This window comes from Carassius carassius, chromosome 28 (genome assembly GCF_963082965.1).
Source record: "Carassius carassius chromosome 28, fCarCar2.1, whole genome shotgun sequence".
NCBI lineage: Eukaryota > Metazoa > Chordata > Actinopteri > Cypriniformes > Cyprinidae > Carassius > Carassius carassius.
This window is the reverse complement of record NC_081782.1, coordinates 17,178,659-17,198,938: the sequence shown is the minus strand read 5'-3', so window position 1 is coordinate 17,198,938 and position 20,280 is coordinate 17,178,659. Positions and strand designations below refer to the sequence as shown.

General features: G+C 35.5%; 1 protein-coding gene across 2 annotated transcripts in view; it reads right to left on the bottom strand.

Annotated features, from left to right (window-relative positions):
- Window positions 1-5,497: 5,497 nt before the first annotated feature.
- Window positions 5,498-20,280, bottom strand: part of caln1 (calneuron 1) — a 50,430-nt gene continuing 35,647 nt past the window's right edge. For both annotated transcript variants that reach the window (XM_059514670.1, XM_059514669.1), the window contains exons 5-6: window positions 12,083-12,239; window positions 5,498-7,045 (exon numbers count right to left, since the gene is read on the bottom strand). In XM_059514670.1, coding sequence (XP_059370653.1) covers window positions 6,918-7,045; window positions 12,083-12,239 — 285 coding nt within the window. In that variant the 3' untranslated portion in view covers window positions 5,498-6,917. The remainder of the gene's footprint in view (window positions 7,046-12,082; window positions 12,240-20,280) is intronic.

Here is a 20,280-nt window from a genome sequence, read left to right as displayed (position 1 = left end):
TAAATATATAATTGTTTTTTTTTTAGAAAATGACCAATTGTTTGGCAAAATAAAGACCCTTATTCCTCTTCTGGGATTGTGTAGAACCCTGTGAAGCTGCATTCAGACTGCAATTTGGACCTTCAACCCATTGGCCACAATCAAAGTCTACTATATGGAGAAAAATCCTGGAATGTTTTTCTTAATTAAAAACAACCTTAATTTATTTGTGACTGATCACAGGGGGGTGAGTAAATTATCAGGAAAGTTTTATTCTGGAATTGAATTTATCCTTTAAATCTATTCTTTAAATTATACACCTGCAGATTTACGTAACATCCGCTTATAACGGCTTTATTTAGACTTAATTTGTAGTAATGTTGAGTTGTGCTATCTGTATTTCTTCTTACATTCTCTTGTGTTAGGTTTTCACTGTCAGCGCCTATGGGTCCCAGTGTCTTCTGTTTGAATAAGCTTTGGAAATATGTTATTTATTGCGTTTTATTTTTCTTTGTACCGTAGCCCCTCACGAGAATGACATTATGATACGTGTGCAGTTTAACAGTAACTATGGTAACTGAGCTCTATCTGCTGTTGAATGGATCCTGTAGTAGCCTAGTCATACTGTTATTTTGAACCACACTATAGCAACAAGGCCAGTATGTAGGCGATAGGAATATGGGAAAAATGATCATCAGGGATTGTCGACCGAGTTACATAAGGACACGTTACATGAGTCATAAACTGTACATGCAACTACAGTTTCCTCAGATGTTTTTGCACCCATACCGTCTTCCATTTTGACTAGGACTGATTTGAATAAAATGGTGAACTGCTGCGTTGCAGTGCTCGGTGTCCTAAATCTAAAAAAGAATTTAAACGCCCTATATAAGTACCTAACTTGTTACTTTACCTGAGGAACTGTTGGCAGCCACAAAGCAGCGTATCTAAAGATCAAAGCAAGTAACGCTCCACAAAAAAATTTAGGTTGTCATTTGAAGATTAGCGTCAAACACTACAATGTTGCTGTGACAGGAGGATGATGGGCTACCAAGCGGCTGATCTGACGTGTCAAAAAGCACCAGCTGAGCTTTCTCACACAACAATCTTTCCTTCAGCAATGGTAAGGCTGTTCTAACTTAAAAGGGCATCAACTGTGCATACTAATCGACCCTCTGAGCGCCTCCTACCACTGAGCCAAACCTCCTGCTGTGATGCTTCAGGCTCTGTATGACTGACAAGTCCCAGTCATGTGAGCCGCGCCACATGTTTGAGGGCTGTTAAATATTCAACCGCTGTTTATTATGCATTTACAACTCGAATTAGGGCAAGTATTCTTTTTCATCTTTCCATATTAAATAACTCTGGCAGTTGTATCGGCAGCTCTGCTGTAAGGGCCTATCGGCTTATAGATTTTCTTTGTTGCAGAGGCTTTCACATTTTATAGGAGGCTTGTTTCATTTTATGGTAAGCTGTGAAGCAGTGAGTAATTGTAGCAGTGCATAGCTCTCGAATACACATAATGACTTTGTAGTTCATAGTACAAGAGTAAATAATTTAAATAGATGATACGCCTCCGTAGTTCATCACCGCTGATATTGATCATCATGATTCATTACTGGCTCATTAACTAAGTGATTCACCATCAGAGCTCAGAGGCATGGCTGATGTGTGACAGTGAATAAGTGCTGTATGGCTTCATATTTTGACTAAAACCCATTACTTAGCTACCATTTGTCTTTGTGCTCTGCATCTCAGTTCCAAAAGTGCTGGTACAGTCTAACTGCACTGGGACTTTGTATTAAAAATTTCACAGGCACAGGCAAAAAAAAATAAAAATAAATAAAAAAGGTCCCATGGAGTCACTTCAAACCTCCTGATCAAGTGGATACCAAGCAATGTGTCTGTCATGATCCCTGTCTGTGATGCTTTTTTGCACTTTTTTTGCACATTTTCAAGTTTTGCAGCCAAGATCTAGTTATTCCTATGAAAGACATTTTCTGGCATGGGAAATTATGAGGTATTTATTACTTTGTCTCACAAATTAAGTCAGAATTGCCAGATATAAACTTATAATTCTGACTCGCAATTTTGAGTCTACATTGCACAGTTCTGTCTTTATTTTTCCACATTCTGAGTTTACATCTTTTTGGCAGTTTTCCACCAAAAATATAAAAACTGAGTATTATAAGGTAACTGAGGTCATTTTTATCTAACAACTGTAACCATTTTTATACAATAGAGAGTTGTTTCCAACAATCCTAAAAAACTATATATATATATATATATATATATATATATATATAACTAAGAATTTCATAAAAACAGTTGTTCTACAGTTTTTACAAATGAGTCACTGAATTATTCCCTCACCCTTTCAAAACACTAGTCATTTAGGACCGAAACTCTGCTGCTCTGTGTTGATAGGGGTTGATTCTGCTGTAGTCTTGTTTGGAACTATTTGGAACTACAGAACAGACAACTGTAAATAACTGGCAATAAAAGTGTCTAAAAGACTCAGAATGAACTTACCTGCATCCTTGGGACACTGGAACAATGTCGATTTTGCTTGTGAGATACTGAAGCAACAGTAAGCTTTTTACCTTAAAATATCAGTTTAAAAATCATTCTGACTTCTAAGTCAAACATTTTCTGTTTCTTTTCCACATTTCCCTCCAAACGTCTGTTTTGGGAGTAATAATGAGCGATTACAAAATCAGCGAAGAGGGGGGATTGCTTTAAGGTAAAAACAAATGCACATGTACAGAGATCCCCTTTAATTACGACAGTGAATCCCACTCACTTAACTGTAGAGGGCTACAAAGACACAAAAAATATACAGAAACTACATAGAGTTGCTTCCAGGCTGTCAATTCAGTTCATGCACCCACAACAGAGAACAGTTCTTACAGAATGATAAACAAGAGCAACAAAAACTATATTAATCAATAATGGGAAGTTTGATATGTCTTGAGGTAGGTCTATTTATTTTTATTTTTTCAGGAAACAGAAAAGATGCCACAAATGTTACAAAAATTCTTTATTGCATAAACTCTATGCATTTGTCCTGTACATATTTGAATATGTATATTAAAATCATCTATGGGCAGCTTGCAAGAATCTAGTCTCAACTACATAGCTAAATATTATGCATGCGAAGTGTACAGATATATTATTAAGTGAATAACTGCAAATATGGCTATTTACATTTGGTTTTTTTTACAGTTTAGTGTAGCCAACTGTACCACCACATCACCTGTGTTTGCCAAACCCTAAAGCCTTTTGAAATACAACCTACTTTAAAGGGTTGGCCAAAATTTTTAATAAACTCATGTTTTATTCACACTCAAAGCATCTATATTAATTTTTTTCTTTCAGACGAATCCAATCAGGGTTATATTAAACATTTTCCTTGCACTTCCAAGTGTTAGAATGGGAATAGAAAAGTGTTTTTGTTCAACAGTCCAAAAAGTAGTCAAATAAAGTGCATGCATCCATCATAAAACTCTGATTGTATTGGTTAAATTCGTCCAGAAGAAAGACATATACACCAAGGAGGCTTTGAAGGATGAACTAACCCTTTAAATGGCCTACAGAACCAATTTAATCTGATTTCATGGGATATTTTGTTCATGTTAAAGCAATTTTACTACATTGTCTTTAAATAAAGGCATAAACTGAAATAATTGACTCAGTATATTGGTATAACAATCCTTCATTCCTAAAATCACACCCAACCCCAAAATATAATTAATGTCTAATTTTTCTCATTCACCACACAATTGTGGAGCTCAAAATCATCTACACACAGAGTATATGTCATTTTATCAACCCATCCAGATCTTGTGTTGAATGCTACAAGCTAATGTTACATTCTAGATCAGAAAAGGACAGTATGGGACAAACACAGTGAATGAAGTAATCACGTCCACCACCAGATGTCATTATCATACCAGAATGAACTATCCACTCAACACTTGATTGAGGAAAAAAAGGGGTTGGACTAACATTATACCTTTATAATTTCAGTGTATGCACCTTTATTTTCTAAAGTACACCTGTGCAGACGAATATGGCTTTAGTGAGGGGTTTCAGGGGAGAACGGAGAGCTGGCAGACACATATTGATTTCAGCCGCCCCTCAGTAGCCCTGACACGATCTGTGCAGAATGTACTGTTTTAAACTATCATGCACGGACGGAAACACACATGTAAAGCTCTATTTACAAAGTCCTGCTCATTCACATGCATTATAAAGTAGAAGCAGACCTCAGGAAACATGGCGAAGGACATATAGCCTACCAGTGCGTTTACTACAGAGGTGTCCAGAGGAGACATTCATGAAACACAAGAGAAGAAATGCATCAGGCACAGAGTTTCAGCCATTGCACCTATGTGAAAGATACAATCATCTTCCAGTATCATTCTTTTCCTTTTTACAATCCCAATATTAAAGATTTGTGAAGCATCTTCATTACATACATCTATTGAAACAATGCAGTGCTACGGTGGCTTTAATACAGACAGAGAATGAAATGCTATATGAACATCCACCGTACACGTAACCATAAAGATGACTGTGGCTTATGATAAAGTGAAGGACATCTTCAATGCAGCTCAAAAAGGGAGGTAACAAAGTAGCAAAGATTTTTCTAGCAGGTTGATGGGAGTAAAGCAGTGCAAAACAACCCAAGCTCATCCACTAACATGACTCTGAGAGCCATCATAAACCTTTCAGAAATGCTGAAATTGAACAGGTCTCAACAGGTTAAAAACCCTGATAACTGGCCATAAAGTACCATTAAGACACATTAAGTGCTTTGAAGTACTGCAAAACCCAAGTAAAAACATCTTGTTATTCACTCATTGGGCCCAGATGGAACCTGTAGACATTTTCAGCTCTTAATTTTGTCAGAAAAGATTTTAAATATGGTCAAAAGTGTTAAACTGAGAGTATTACTTAGTCTTAATGGTGGCTGAAATCATATTCAAATAATCTAAAATCTTAGCAGTATATTGTCTTGTTTTAAGAGTGTTTAGATATTTCTGATGGAAAACAAGATACATTTACCAGAGATTATATATATATGTCTTGTTTATAAGTTTATAAATATGAATAATTATTAAGTTATATGTTATTTGTTTAACAATATTATAAATGCATTATATAATATGTATATATACAATTATAGTACTTAAAATACAAATGTTTTAAATGTTCAAATTTATCTTCTCAGATAGATCTTCTTTTAATGATTTTATCTGTATTTCTATCATTTGCTATTATCTAAAACTTAAAATAATTCAGAAGCAAAACTGCAATTTGTCATTTTAAAAGGTCATATAATTGTGTAAAATTTACATTTATAATATTTAATGAAATATATAATTACTGAATTCTTTATAAAATTCTTTATAAAATTCTTCATTTTATGTAATTTTGCTCGTTGGGGAATGTTTCACTATTTTTATTGGAAAATGAACAACAATACTGCATAAGAAAAATTACTAAAAATGTGTTTACCATAATGTAAATGTCATTGCAAAAACATATAAACAACATGACTGAATAAAGGGCTGTAGCTGTGACGTCAAAACATAGAAGACTAATTCGCCACAGGTTTCACAGTGTTTTTATTTTATTTATTTATTTATTTTGATTGGGCTTTTTACTTAATTAGTAAAATAAGGTCTGTGGTAACTGAAACTTGATGAAACTTGGCATTTTGTTGTACAACATGAACTGCACACATCCACACCCAAAAAGTCTGTTTGAATGTAATTACTATGTAGTTACTTTGTTGTTACAATGTAGTTACTTATTACAAACCTTTCTTAAGTAACTGCTTCAAAATCATGTTTCCATTATGGATGTGTATCATTTATGTTGTAGATCAAAATGTCCAAGTATCATCAATTTAAATTAACCACAGATCTTATTTTACTCATAAATAAAAAAAATAATAATTAAAAAAACCATTATAAAAACCCATGGGAAAATCTCAACGGCAAATTAGTCTTCTGGGTTTTGACATCACGACTGCAGGACTCTATATGGTAGATAATTTTACTCAAAGCGACCTAAAATGCATTCAAGATATACACTGATTTCCTGGGAATTAAACCTGTTTCCCCATGTAATCCCAATTTGAACAAAACAACTGTTGGAACAAACATGGAACTAGAACTCCTGTATGACGGCAGTTCCAATTTTGTGGAAATCTGCACAACTTTCCGTTGTGTTTCAACATTTTGCGTGGGCGTGCTCATTACAAATCACTTCAGGAAAAGCATTAGACACAGGAAGATCGCACAATTGAATAGCAGAACACATTTGAAATGATGAAAACTATGAGTCAGGCTCATGGATTTTTGGAGCTGACGACTATGGATTTAATTATGGACTACAACGAGCGCTCCTTCCCTGGCCTCCCAGCATCCCCCGCGCCAGAAAAGCACTCTGGCAAAAGCAAACATAAATAGTCTCCGGAGTGGATGCTGTAAATCTCCCTCCACAAAGGTGTAATGAGTTGTCAATTACTTTTGCCTTCCTACATCGTCAGGAGGCCCGAACCCAGCAGAAGTTCATTAGCGAATTCCTGCTGAAATATCTGAAGCCACGGAGGAGACGGCGACGGTTTATGAACTCCTGCGTGTTATTGCATTAGGGAAGGTGAAGAGGTGGCACGAAAAGCAGAAAGTCAGCCCTTTAAAGTCCCTGCCTGAGAGATGAGGCCCTGTGTAACATGCTGGCTTGGCTCGCCTCTACACTTCCTGTGTCGCTTGATCCGCGTGGAAAAGTAATGGGAGAATACAAATAAAAAAAGAATAAAAAGCTCCTCTTTTCAGTAGTGAGGCGTTTGGTTTTGTTTCTCGAGTTTCGATAACTTCATCCACAGACATGCACATGCAGGCTCCGCCCCGCTCACAGTGGTGTCGCTACTCCATGCCGTTGCGCAGCATCTGATTGGCCGCGATGAGCATGACACTGATGATGAAGGCCATGGCGAACGCGCATATCAGGCTCTTGCGCACACACGTCTGCCGATTCTTCTTTTTGGGATGAACTGCAATGACACAAAAACAGCGATTTAGTCTGAGGAAAACAAGCCAGTGATTAGCATATATTGCATTAGCATTTGAATGCGTAGGTGTCGATTTGAATTCTAGCCGACTGCCTTTCATCTGCCAATCTAACCCGTCTAATAAAGCAGCATTTCTCACACAGCTTTGAGGTGGAGGTGTTTTGACCAGGGTTCGAAGTTCAACAGAGCACATGTGGCAGCTCAGCTCACAAGCATCTGGGGTGACAGTGGGGTCTAGGCCGAGAATAGAGCCAGTTATTAGGAGCTTCTGGGAACACACAGCGAGACAGATTGTGTGCCAGCCTCACCCCGTGATATTATTTTCCGCTCCAGTCTTTCCTCTGGCACAGAGCGCTAGTCAGCAAGTCCCGCCCCCTGCAGCCAATCCCTGGCCTGGTTACGGCAGAGAGGAAGCACGATAATGAGCGAACGTAGCGACTCTTCTGCCTGAGTGTGTGTTGCTAAGGAGAACTTTCGTTTTTGCCCCACTCTCCCCTTTGCAAATGGCAGCAGATAAAAGTCAAGATAAAATGTCTCGCAGCGAGCTCAGCATGTTTTGAACTTCAAAAAGTCTCAACAGCACTGCAACCCTCTTGTGAAAAAGAACTGTACTTGCAGATAATATAGAATATTATTAAATAAAAGGCAAATTAAGTGTATCTAAAGAGTGTACATTTTTATTTTATTTATTTACACACTTAAGTACTTTTAACACACATTTAATACACATTTACATTTAGTTATATAGCAGATGCTTTTATCCAAAGTAACTTAAAAATGAGGACAATAGAAGCAATCAAAACCAACAAAAGAGAAATAAAATGCAAGTGCTAAGTCTCAGTTAGCCCAGTGCAGTACACATAGCAAGATTATATATATATATATATATACTTAGTATACTTATAGTATGTACTTAAGTACTTTTAAAAGGTGCAGTTTGTAGTAATGTAAATTAAATGTCCATTTTAAACCCTTTAAAATTATATTTTTAAAAAACTGTACTTGCAGATAATATTGAATATTAATAAGTAAAAGTTTATCTAAAGAATGTACATTTTTATTTTCTATTCATTTTATTTCTTGACACACTTACTGTAAATACTTTTAACATGAATTTTAAACACTAGTACTTTTAAAAATTGCAATTGGTAGTAATGTAAATTAAATTTCAATTTTAAATATTTTTTCACAATTGTCTTTAGTAACGCTTTAAAGAAGTATACAGTTATTTGATTATAACATATGATGATATTATTTCAACAGTAGCATGTTGTTTGTTGTTACATTTAAAGTTGATTTATTTTTAATTTACTGAACTGAAACTTCATCTTTACAAATGTAGTTGCAATGTAACTTTTAAAAGGAATAACAAGTATTATTTCAGTTTACAATAAATGCTTGTCAGTACATTTTTCATTAAACTTTAACCATATTACAAAAACCATATCCATAACCATAAGTAATTATGAGATTACTTATAAAGATACTTAAGTCCTACCGAAGTCTTAATTTAAATATTTCAAAGTAAATTAAGCACTTATATGTTAAAGTACTTTTTCAACTTCAAAAACCCCCACTACAAAAAGTACAAAGCAGGAAAGCAATTATACTGCAGTAAAACTGCACCTTTTGCTTTTATGTTTTGCATTTTCTTTTCTGCTAGCATCACCAAATGAAATGCTAAATCCCCATTCCCATTCATCTCAATGGCAGTTGTTTGGCTAGTTTTAGTTTAAGAGTTTTAGTAAGCTTTGCTTGTGTCTCTAGATTCATTAACATAGTCTCAGTGTGTGGTCTGTTGACAACACCTAGCTTTGCCCTGTAACGACTGGGTGAAGGAGTGGCAGGAAGCAAGTGCGAGATTAATGATATTTAATGAAGACAATGATACACACAGTACTTGAGACACAAACAACGTTGCACCTGATTGCCCAGGTGCAACCATGAATGATTCATAAAGACACAGAGGGCTCAACAGAAGGTGGATGAGGGTTGCTTCAGCGCTGTGGACATCTGTTATTGGTGGTAGGACAGAGACGTATGCTGTTGGCATAAGGTATGTGCATGACCCCTGCAATGCTAACACTGGGGTAGCATGATCCATACATACTGAACATTCATAAACTGAAATCATTCACTAAGTGCACATAGTTTTCTAATACATATTGCTGCATGTACTGATTTAAAATTTAAATTGTGGTTGATATTTTAAATATTTATAGGGATTAATAATTGTATGGCAGAAACAATAGATTGCTAGTATTCTATTCTGAATTCAGCCATTGGCTTTTATTCATCATCTGGTAACAGAACTACTTGATAAGAACTTATTTGCTGTTTTGCAATGTTTTCACTTATAAACAGTGCTTGGTCTGTGCATACTTCTCTCCTGATTCAGATTAAATTACTTTTTCGGCTCAATGATTCATTAGTTTTTCACTTAATTGACAAGACATTAATTGATGGACTGGAGTGGTGTCGATTATTTGTGGATTATTGTGATGCTTTTATCATATGTTTGGATTTTGAACTCTTATTCTGACGGTACCCATTAGGGCTGCACGATATTGGGGAAAAATGACATTGCGATATTTTATTTTTCTGCGATATATATTGCGATATGAAATCTAATCAAATTTTTTCTTACAAACAAAAATGGGGTGAGCATACTTACATTCTCATTTTAAATGATTTAAACATCTACACCATCGTGTCAATTGATTAATATGTGCGAGGGAGAGAGAGCAAGACAGCGCTCGTGTTGTTTGAAGACGGTGAGCGTGCGGCCGGGGCTCCCTCTGTCTCTCTCTCTCTCTCGCGCTCTCTCTCTCTCTGCCCTGTTAAACCGACAGGAGTTAAAAACACATGCAAATGATAAACTTTCACTCTATGATGGTTAAGTTGTGCAATTAATCCGCGAATCACATTCGTCAAGGGCCGGGGAGCAGCTGGTTGTCCGTACAGTTAATGAATAAAGGATCAACTACGACAGCCTACATTGCACATCCTGCGATGTGACTATCGTACATCGCAATATCGATGCTTAAACGACACATCGTGCAGCCCTAGTACCCATTCACTGCAGAGGATCCATTGGTGAGTAGTGATGTAGCAAACAGAATATGTGAAAATATATATAAAAAATATATACAAAAACTTAATGTTTGATCAGTAATATGCATTGCTAAGAACTTCATTTGGACAACTTTAAAAGCGATTTTCTCTATATTTAGATTTTTTGCACCCTCAGATTTCAAATATTCAAATAATTGTATCTCAGCCGAATATTGTCCTATTCTAACAAACCATGCATCAATGGAAAGCTTATTTATTCAGCCTTCAGATGATGTATAAATCTGACCTTTGAAAACTGACCCTTGTGATTCATTTTGTGGTCCAGGGTCACTTTTGTGTAAGAGCCCCCCCTACTGTATAAATACAGTTGTTAATTTATTAGGTATAAAATCTTTTAAGTAGAAAAAAAACTTCTATGGAACTTAAAGTGCTGAATATAGTGTATTTGCATCATTATTTCAAGACTCAGTTTCATAAGATGATTATGAGTTTGTTTCAGGAGATCTCATAATGTAGTGCAGCATATGCTACACTGAGCTGGTGACCCTATAGATGGCGTGACAACACCCACTCGTGTATCTGGAGAAGAGCTGCCCACTCAAAAACAAATCTAGCATCCTTAATTCACTCCTCTGATTTTAATAACCAAATAAGCCTCTAAAAATTGCACCTGATGTCAATAGAGTGAGAATATCACATAGTGTAAAAGAGCATTAACCCTCCTGTGTATTACCATGATGAATGTTGTGAGTCTACAGAGGTGCAGTAACAGGAGTATTATCATGCATGAAACAACAACATCAACATCAGCCCATATTAGTTAGTTAAAACAAACAGACCGAAGCAGAGAAACCTTATGAACTCTAAAGAAGCACCTACACATCATTACAAACACTGCTTTTAAAGTTAAATGCCTACATTTGAGATGAAGGGTTGAGTTTGATCAGAATTACTTTTAGCTTTTAATCCAAAAGAGGAAAAAACACTGAAGTGAGTTACATGTTTTCATGTTGTATCTCATATGCTTTTCTATTTATTATAGCCTACTTATTTTTCATGATATACAGTTCTTCTGTCTGTCATGTTTATTTATTTACTCACATGTTTTCATAAATAATGACTCAAATCATAAATATTGTAGAATACCGCACTTCATTTTAAATGCATTAAACTGTAAATTCATTACAAATGTAATTACAAATATATTTCAAATACACAAAAAAAACTGTTTCAGTACAGCTGAAATGACCATAAATGCTTGTCATTACATTCAGCAGTGCACTTTAACCAATAGAAGTAATTAAGAAATTAAAGAAAGTCATACATTGTGAAATATTTCCATCCACAGTATTTCAGCGTTAACATTTTTTTTAAATTTAGTTTGTGTTTTACATTTTTAAGTATAATTAAGTTGGTTGTACACGTCATTTCAACTGAAATTATATTAAACCAACTTGAATTTCATATAACTAAAAAAAAAATATTTGGATGAGTTACAGTAATGTAAAAGCATAAGTTGCTATTGCTTACTGATAATATAATTTTTACAGTGTACTTATATGAGCCAAAAACACTCCCTTAATGCATTTAATTCATTTTAAATTCTAATACATTTTAACTGAACTGCAACTTTCTTAAAGACTTTCTTAAAGACTTAATGTATTAGAATTCATTTAGCATTACTGGACAGTCAAGGTGATTATCTAGGGCTAATTAATATTCATGAGCTTAACCTTCCCTATAGCGTGACATCACAACTAGCCCACTCTACGGCTATTTACACAACACCTTTTTAAACTAAAAATGGAAATCCGTTCATTTACACGACAACTGTGTTTTGACAATGTTGTCTTCTGTACATGTAAGCTTTCACAAACACCAAGGAAAAACTCCACTGACACACACACACACACACACACACAATGCAGCAATGTTTACACTCACCACCCTCAAACTCGGTCTGACAGTTCCCCGAGTTCTCGTTCAAGCTCTCCTCCTCATTGATGATGATGTTCTCGATGTCCTTCATCGTCAGGTGGTCCCGGAAGGCATGAAAAAGGATGTGTTTCAGCTCCTCCAGTGTTATCCGCTGCATGTCAAACTACAAAGACAAATAACACAGGAGTTACTCGACAAAACTCGACAAAACTCTTCAAAAACTCTGTTTCTGTCATGATAGGATATTTAATCTATTTTTTTATTTAATGGTAATTATTTCAGCTTTAAACTTTGCATATGTTTGGATTACAAATGCCACATTAAAATGAATTTTGCAGCAGAGTCCTTAGATAGGGAAACAGCACAGAAAAAAAAAATCAATACAGTCTTTGTAATTGAGGAGAAAACGTGCATTGATCAGTCTGAACACTTTCGCTTGGCATTTGATAAACGGACGTAACACAATTAACTGCAAGAAATTCAAAGGACATCCTGAGGAAAACTGTCATGGGGACTGTAACTCATGATCAGTATCGAAAGTTGATTTTTATAACTCGTATCCAGAGGGCTTTTATGAGCTCCATCCCTTTAATTACCCAGACAACACTAGCCCTGATTTCTCAGGAGGATGTAAATGACGTGTGGCGCACTAGCTTAATGCCTTATTTGTAAAGCTGTCAGGTCAGAGAACAAACAGTCATTAGGAACCACGATACAGTTGGTTACATGCAGTATTAATACACCACTAAATCATTCAGCCTCCCCTTGCAAAACAGTGCAGTGATGGTAACTTTACTCACATAATCATATACCAGAATACATTCATCTTATTACCACAGCAGATGTCAAAAAACACATTATTATGATATTCCTAGTAAATGCTTTAAAAGTAAGTAAAATGTATAGTTCAAATCTAGCTTCACTTTTCATTGAAACATGGATAAGCACAGTGATAAAATACAGAACGGAAAGCTCTGACTTTGTGACAGGAAGCTCACAGTACACTTCTGTGGCTCTGGAGAAATACACTTGACAGGATGTGCTGCCACTGTAGCTCATGAGAAGAGACAGCAGGATATTACAATTGCTGGCAAGCTAATATATCTGACAAGCCATTAAGTATTACAGCCTCAGTATGCTCACCTCCACAGTAACTTGTCATTTCACTCCACTTTAGCAAGTCGGTAAGAATGAGGGCTAAACACTGCTTTGTAATAATGCATGTACGATGCAGTAAACACTTCAGAACAGGTCTATGAATCATTTTATAGGCGTCTTGTGTTTAAATCTGAGAACGCACAAACTGAGGGTTTCATACAGTAATTCTATGCCCATGAATGTTGTCCTATTGTGACATAATATATCCACTTTATTTTGAAACAAGGAAATAAGCTTGTTCTTCTGTGTGTGAATTTTGATTCATTAGCCACTTAAAGGGGTTATCAGATGTGACATTCACATCCACCCGGTGTTTTTTTTTTTTTTTAACTACTAAAATCATTATCCCTTCCTAAAATCAAGCCGTTCTCAGCTTCTTGTCTGTGGGACGTCACACGGACAAAGGCCACTCTCACGACTGTTGATTGACACTAGCAGTCTGCCATTGTTTCACCACCGGAGCAGAAGTAGACATGAATAACTCCTAAGCAATTGAGGTGTTCTGTTGTTGAATGCAATAATGAACATATCAGTCGTCCTTTACTTCTGACATCTGATCCAGCCTCATCTACAGAGAAGTTTTAAATTTTTACATTTTACAGTTTACGTTTTTTTAAGAATCTTTGCAAATTGCCTTTCCTAATAACGTGCTAGTTAGCAAGTTTCACAATGAATGCGGCTAAAGTTTACACTCTCTCAGAGAGTGGCTTGGAAGAGAGGGGCGGAGTCAGCAGAGCTCATTAACATTTAAAGCAGCATTCTAGAAAACAGCTTGCTCTGAAAAGCAAGGTTTTGACAGGATAAAAAGGATGTTGTTTTACACTACCACTGAGAAATGTATTAATTATTTAGCAGCATAACAGACATGTTTTTGTACAGTTACAAAATTTTGTACATTTACATTTAGTCATTTAGCAGACGCTTCCAAACGTGGACAATAGAAGTAATCAAACATGTAGGTTATATATTATGTAGTAAACAGAATAGAATAGAGTTAGAGGTAAAATAAAATACAAATGTATATATTATATTATAGTATAGTATAGTAGAATATTTTATTATATATTATAGGCTAGACAGAATATCACTTGATCTAACAGTACACTTCTACAATATGTTGCATGATTTCTGTAATAAACATTTATGCCCAGAAACAAACAGTGCAAGGGTAAGTAATAGATGTTTAATTTTTATTCATTTTTAAAATTAATAACAATGAACTTGCAAGGTTTGGATTCCTGATCAAAAAATAAGGTCTAATAGAAACTATCTAATAGAAAGGGAAAGTCATCTAGGGACTCTCATGCAAACCAGCCCTTTAGCATCCAGACAGTAAAGTTGGGAAGCTTCCATCCTTACCATAGAGAAAGACTGGGCACTAACTGCATTGATGTAACCTTCGGACAACCCACAGCCACAGAGACAGAGTCGCTCGAGGGCATCAGATCCATCTGTTTCCACTGGAGGCCACGAGAGTGGGCAGCAGGGCAGCTCATTAAGAGCCCTCGTGTTAGATTATATATATATATATCAGTAACGGTGGCCAGAATGACCTTCAAGCTTGACTGTCTGTGCGGAAGACAGGGGTAATCTTTGTTGGGATGGTGTATGTGTGTGTGTGTGTGTCTTTGATGGCAATTTCCAGACAGACTGGACCTGATGACTTACAGGTCACCTAAGATCTTTGTTTTAAAGTAAGAAAAGACACCTTCGGGTTAAGAGAACCATCCACATGTGGCCAATATTATGTAAACCAGAATTAGAATAATAGAAGGCATGAATGGAACATTGATAGACAGAACAACAGATCGACAGAGAGATGGATGGATGGATGGATGGATGGATGGATGGATGGATAAGGTGATGTTGTGTCCTGTGGTGGGACGGGTATTGGCCTGCATTAAGTTGTCTCTACATACCAGCGGAAGCATATCGACAGCCTCTGTTCATCCCAAACATTAGGCCACTTAACAGCATTTAGTAACACATTAATGGAATCTCGCTGCTGCTGCAGGAAACTGACAGCTGTGGTCATTGATCCAGTGCTCTAGCTCTACTACAACACCACATACTGCTGCCTCTCTATACAGATGGACCAGATGAAGAGAACAGGAGTGTCTCTGTGTGAGGAGAGGAAGAAAGTACATAGAGAGATAAAAGAGATGTGGATGAAAGACAATCAGAAACACAAAGTAAAGAGTCATGCTCTTCAATGCTTTTTCCAGCATGAAAACAAACAAGACAAAATAATGTGAACACTCATTATTGTTGATGTTAATATAATTTGTGAAGGCTAAATGAAAAAACAAATGTTGCATTTTCCTTGTATGTTATTTATGCTCTGTAGGTCGCATGGTAACATATGTGGTATAAAAAGAAACTTGTGCATGTTATTCATTTTTATGTTACATTAGTTGTTCTTATTGCTTTTGTGCAATAGATGAATAACATTTTATCCTTTTTTAAAATATTTTATGTTTAGACATTTCTATTTTGCGGGAGTCCCATGAATCATTTTATTCTCTTGCATCCTGCACAAACACACACACACACACACACACACACACACACACACACACACACACACACACACACAAGACTTTACCCGCCTGCACCCGCACTCGCCCATCAAGTGTTGTCCCGCACCGCACTCTGTTGCATTGGGTCCTGCGGTAGTCTCGCAGGAGTGCAGATCTCTATTCAGAAGGTGCCTGTTATAATCAAGGCTCTGGACTCTGAGCATAACTTGTTATTGCACTTTTGTTCATATAACAGTACTTTTAAAATAAAAGTGCGCAATACAATACTTTTGAATTAATTATTGAATTGTGTGCATAATGCGATTAATCGCAGAAATATCATGCAATTAATCATGATTAAAAAAAATTATCGTTGCCCAGCACAAGTTTTTATAGACAACATTAAACTGAAGAGGAAAAGATTAATTGTTGTATGGATCGATTCTTGTATTAAAGCCAAATGGTGATAAAACAGCAACAATTCTTCTGTAATACTCTATAGATTATAAATTTGGACTCACTGTCCAGCACTGTGCCCTTGTACCCATCCTTAAGTCCCACTTCAGAGCAATGTCAGTAAAATATTATGACGCTCACGTTCTCAAGCCCAGGGGAGTTTTTGAGCACATAATGAAGAGCAGGATACTTTTATGTCCAGCCTGTAACCTGGTTTTTATCAGTCCCGCGGAGACTGTCGACATTACAGCTTTGGCACCACGCACACTTGTCCATGAATGTCACATGACAGTTGTCCTCTTTGAGACACAGTGACAGAAAAAAAACTTTGTATGAACAAAAAAATAAATAAAATGATTTTTTTAATAGTTTTTCTAACTTTTTCAATTTTCTGATTCTTTAATTAATTGATTGATCAATAGAATCGTTATCAGTAGAACGTAATTCATACCAGTTTGAATTGGAATAAGAATGAGTAAACTTTTATTCAATAATTTTTTCCCTTTAAGTTAGTATTAAAAGACTTCTTGTTCTACGCTTCAAGACTTCAATATGGCTCTTTTATTCAGTATATACTATAAATGTCAGTTTCATTTAGTGTATGAGAATAAACTGATGACTCCGCAAGATAGTTATCCATGAGGCATTGTACATGCAAAATGTACCCAGGTATATTTATAGCAGAAAGCCACTTTAACCTGAGAGAACAAGTCTTGAAAGTAGCTATAGATATAAAAGAGTTATAATATGCCACACGATTTAACTTGGCCTTACTGCTAGCATTGGGTAAAAGTGATTAGATCGTCCTTGTTGTTTAAACAACAGCTTGGCAATCAGTATTGATCTCTCAGCAGCTTGACCATGTTAGAAGCACGATCGCTTTGGTTATTTAGGTTTCTATGAATCAAATCCTATTGATTATCAAAGCTAACAGCCTTCATATGTTCAAAAGCATACAGCATGTGCACCGGCAACATTTTGTGGACTGGTGGATGGGTTACTGGCCATGCCTCAGGCTGGGTGACAGCAAAATGATGTGACCCCATTGGATGTGTACACTGTTCAGTCTACGGCAGCCATTAGTCAAGACCTCTCCCAGAATCCCTGCTTAAGCCGGAAGCTCCGGTTCTGCTGGAAATCGACTGGACAGATGGTTTGTCAATGGTGGAAAAGATGACAAAAGCATCACATTTAAATTCTCCTGATGTAGTCATCAGGGTTTTTAGGATATCCTCTAGATCTCTAGAGTTCTCTCATTTTCTTCTGCCGCTGCCCCTTGAGTCTGTACTGACCACAATGCAAATGACCGTGACCTTTCTGTGGTATTATTGTCTGAAATTGGGAACAAAATGCAGGAGGCAGAAGATTTCTATAGCATACGCATTAGGGGCTTCATAAAGGATCATAGACTGGAGTAACTGAATCATCATCTGCTCATTGAGTTTCTTTATGTTTGCTGTCAGTGGGACCATAATGAAGAGGAAAAGCTTTGTGTCACAATACAAGCCAGTTATAATGCATATCAAGGCTCTAAACCGCTGCTTTATTGTGCTGTGCAACTATTCAGATGGTTATGAGCCGTGGAAGGGCTTTCAAAATGGAAAACTGCATAAAAGCAAAATCATAAATGAGATCTCTTTAATATCTCGATTGCTTCTCCTATAGAAATGAGATAAAGAGAGAGCAAATTGAGGATCTTAAGTGTTCTGCTCTCCTAGCGTCAAAAAATTTCTCAGGTATACGAAATTTTTTCATCAGATGTCTCCAAAACTGCTATCCACATTCATTTATTATTTGGTTCCCTGAACATTTGTTCTATTAACTTATGTACTTCGGTCCAAAATGTGTGTATAATGCACTTTAAACACATGAGTCTCTCCAGCATCCTAAAGATGACTGGTTATATTAATATTTCTGGTATAGCAAAATACATAAGTTAATTTTCCAAGCGTATTTTTGCCAAAATGGTGATTGCATTAAGAATTCCATTATTTAATTATCTAACTCAATCTCGCATTTTACTTTAAAGTTATATACAGTTTTAGCTTTAATTTCTAGCAATCTTAAATATTAGCAAAGTTGATCAAATTTTTTGGGCTTATTAAATTATCTACTTACAATATTGTTATCTTTAATCATAAACAGAGGGTAAATATTGTCTAAATATGGTATTTCATTGTAGTGGTCTACACAGGTATTTTTAAAAATCAAACATTTGAGATACATTTGATAATTAAATAAAATAAAATTGAGAGCTTCATTACATGTTGTGAGCTATGAAACAGACAGAAATACTCAATTATATATTTGCAATACATTCGAGTGAAGGTTTCTAAATAAAAAAATTTTTTTTCCTTTTCTTTAAAAAAATAAATAAACTGAAAACCTTGCAATGAACATAAACTTTTATTATACGATTTTTCCGCAAAGTTCAATTTGAATCATATTATTATGAAAAAGTTCTAAACAAATACATTTGAATTGCATTGAAAATGTTTCTCCCATATTCTGACATAGAAACAAGATAAACTATGAATTTGACGTGCCTTTCATTTGCAAAGTAAATATATTCCAAATAATAATTAAATTATTTATTATTGGTTTTAGTACAATGACAAATAAAAACCAGTCATTTAACTTGGGAGAATGTTTGTCCTCATTAGCTTTCTATTTATTTATGTATATTATGTATGTATTTACAGTATGTATTCATTTTGCACAGTATAAATGGATTTTCATACATGAAAATAAATACTATTATACTACACAATACTACACAAGGGGATCATCATATAATGGATCCTTGTCGTTAAAAAGTTAGAAAATCGTAGCTTTAAATAAACCAGACAGAGATGTCCACAAAATGTCACAAACAAATACTGTAAGCAGATGAAAACAGTATGTAACTGTCACTTCCCTTGTTTTCTAACCAAATCACATTTGGTGGAGAATTACAAACGGATTCAGGACTCTGTACGTCTTTCCAGCAGAAGAGAAGCATTTGTCAAAGCACCACCATCGTCCCATTTCCATATCTGAAATTAAAATGAGCTCCACAGAAACGCCAGTGTCCCTTTGACACACCGCTTTAATATGCACACCCTGCTGCATGCAATAAAGAGCAAATATATTGCACCAATACAATACACAATTTATACAGTACACACTCGCCAGCTGTCCACCTCTTGCGTTCTGAACACCATTTAAAAAAGAATGGACTATGAGATAAACAAAAGAAAGACTTGAATTAGGCTAGATTATTTCTTGTATGCTCTGACATGACATGAAAATTCATCAGCTGCACAATAGTAAAGGAATATTTCATCCACCAATGAAAATTCTCATTTCCTCATCCTCATGTCGTTCTAAATCTGTTTGACTTTATTTTTTAAAGAAGTCTCACCAAGGCAGCATTTAATCAAACAGTAATATTGTAAAATGTTATTACAATTAAAATATGTTTTTTTTTTTTAAATATATTTTTTTAAAAATGTAAATTGTTTCTCGGATCAAACTTCAGTGTCACTATAGTTCTTCAGAAATCATTATAATATGCTGATTTGATGCAAAAGAAACAATTAATGTGAAAGAAAGTTGTGCTGCTTAATTTTTTTCATGGACACCTTGATTTTTTTTTTTTTTTTTGATTTTTTTTTCAGAATTCGAATTCGACTTTGATGAATATATTTTGAACAGGAATATTTTTAAACAAGAATATGTTTTAACACTGAATATTTTTAAGAAATGGTTTTATTCATTTCACAAATTCAATCTGAATGATAAACTGGACTAATGTGGATCTTGGGTAAAACTTAATAACACACAACTGACAGCTCTCTAGAACGGAGTATTTTCAGTGAATAATGAAATAAGTTAAGAGATAAGAGACAAATGGCTTTTCATACTGGTTACATTTAGCTGCACATCTCCTTTTGTGTTCTGTGGAGGAAATTCATACAGGTTTGGGATGACATGACAGAATAAATGATGACAGAATTTTCATGTTTTTATGAATATCATGAACTCTGCAAATGCACTGGAACATTAATCATACAATGGCAAGTAAATGAC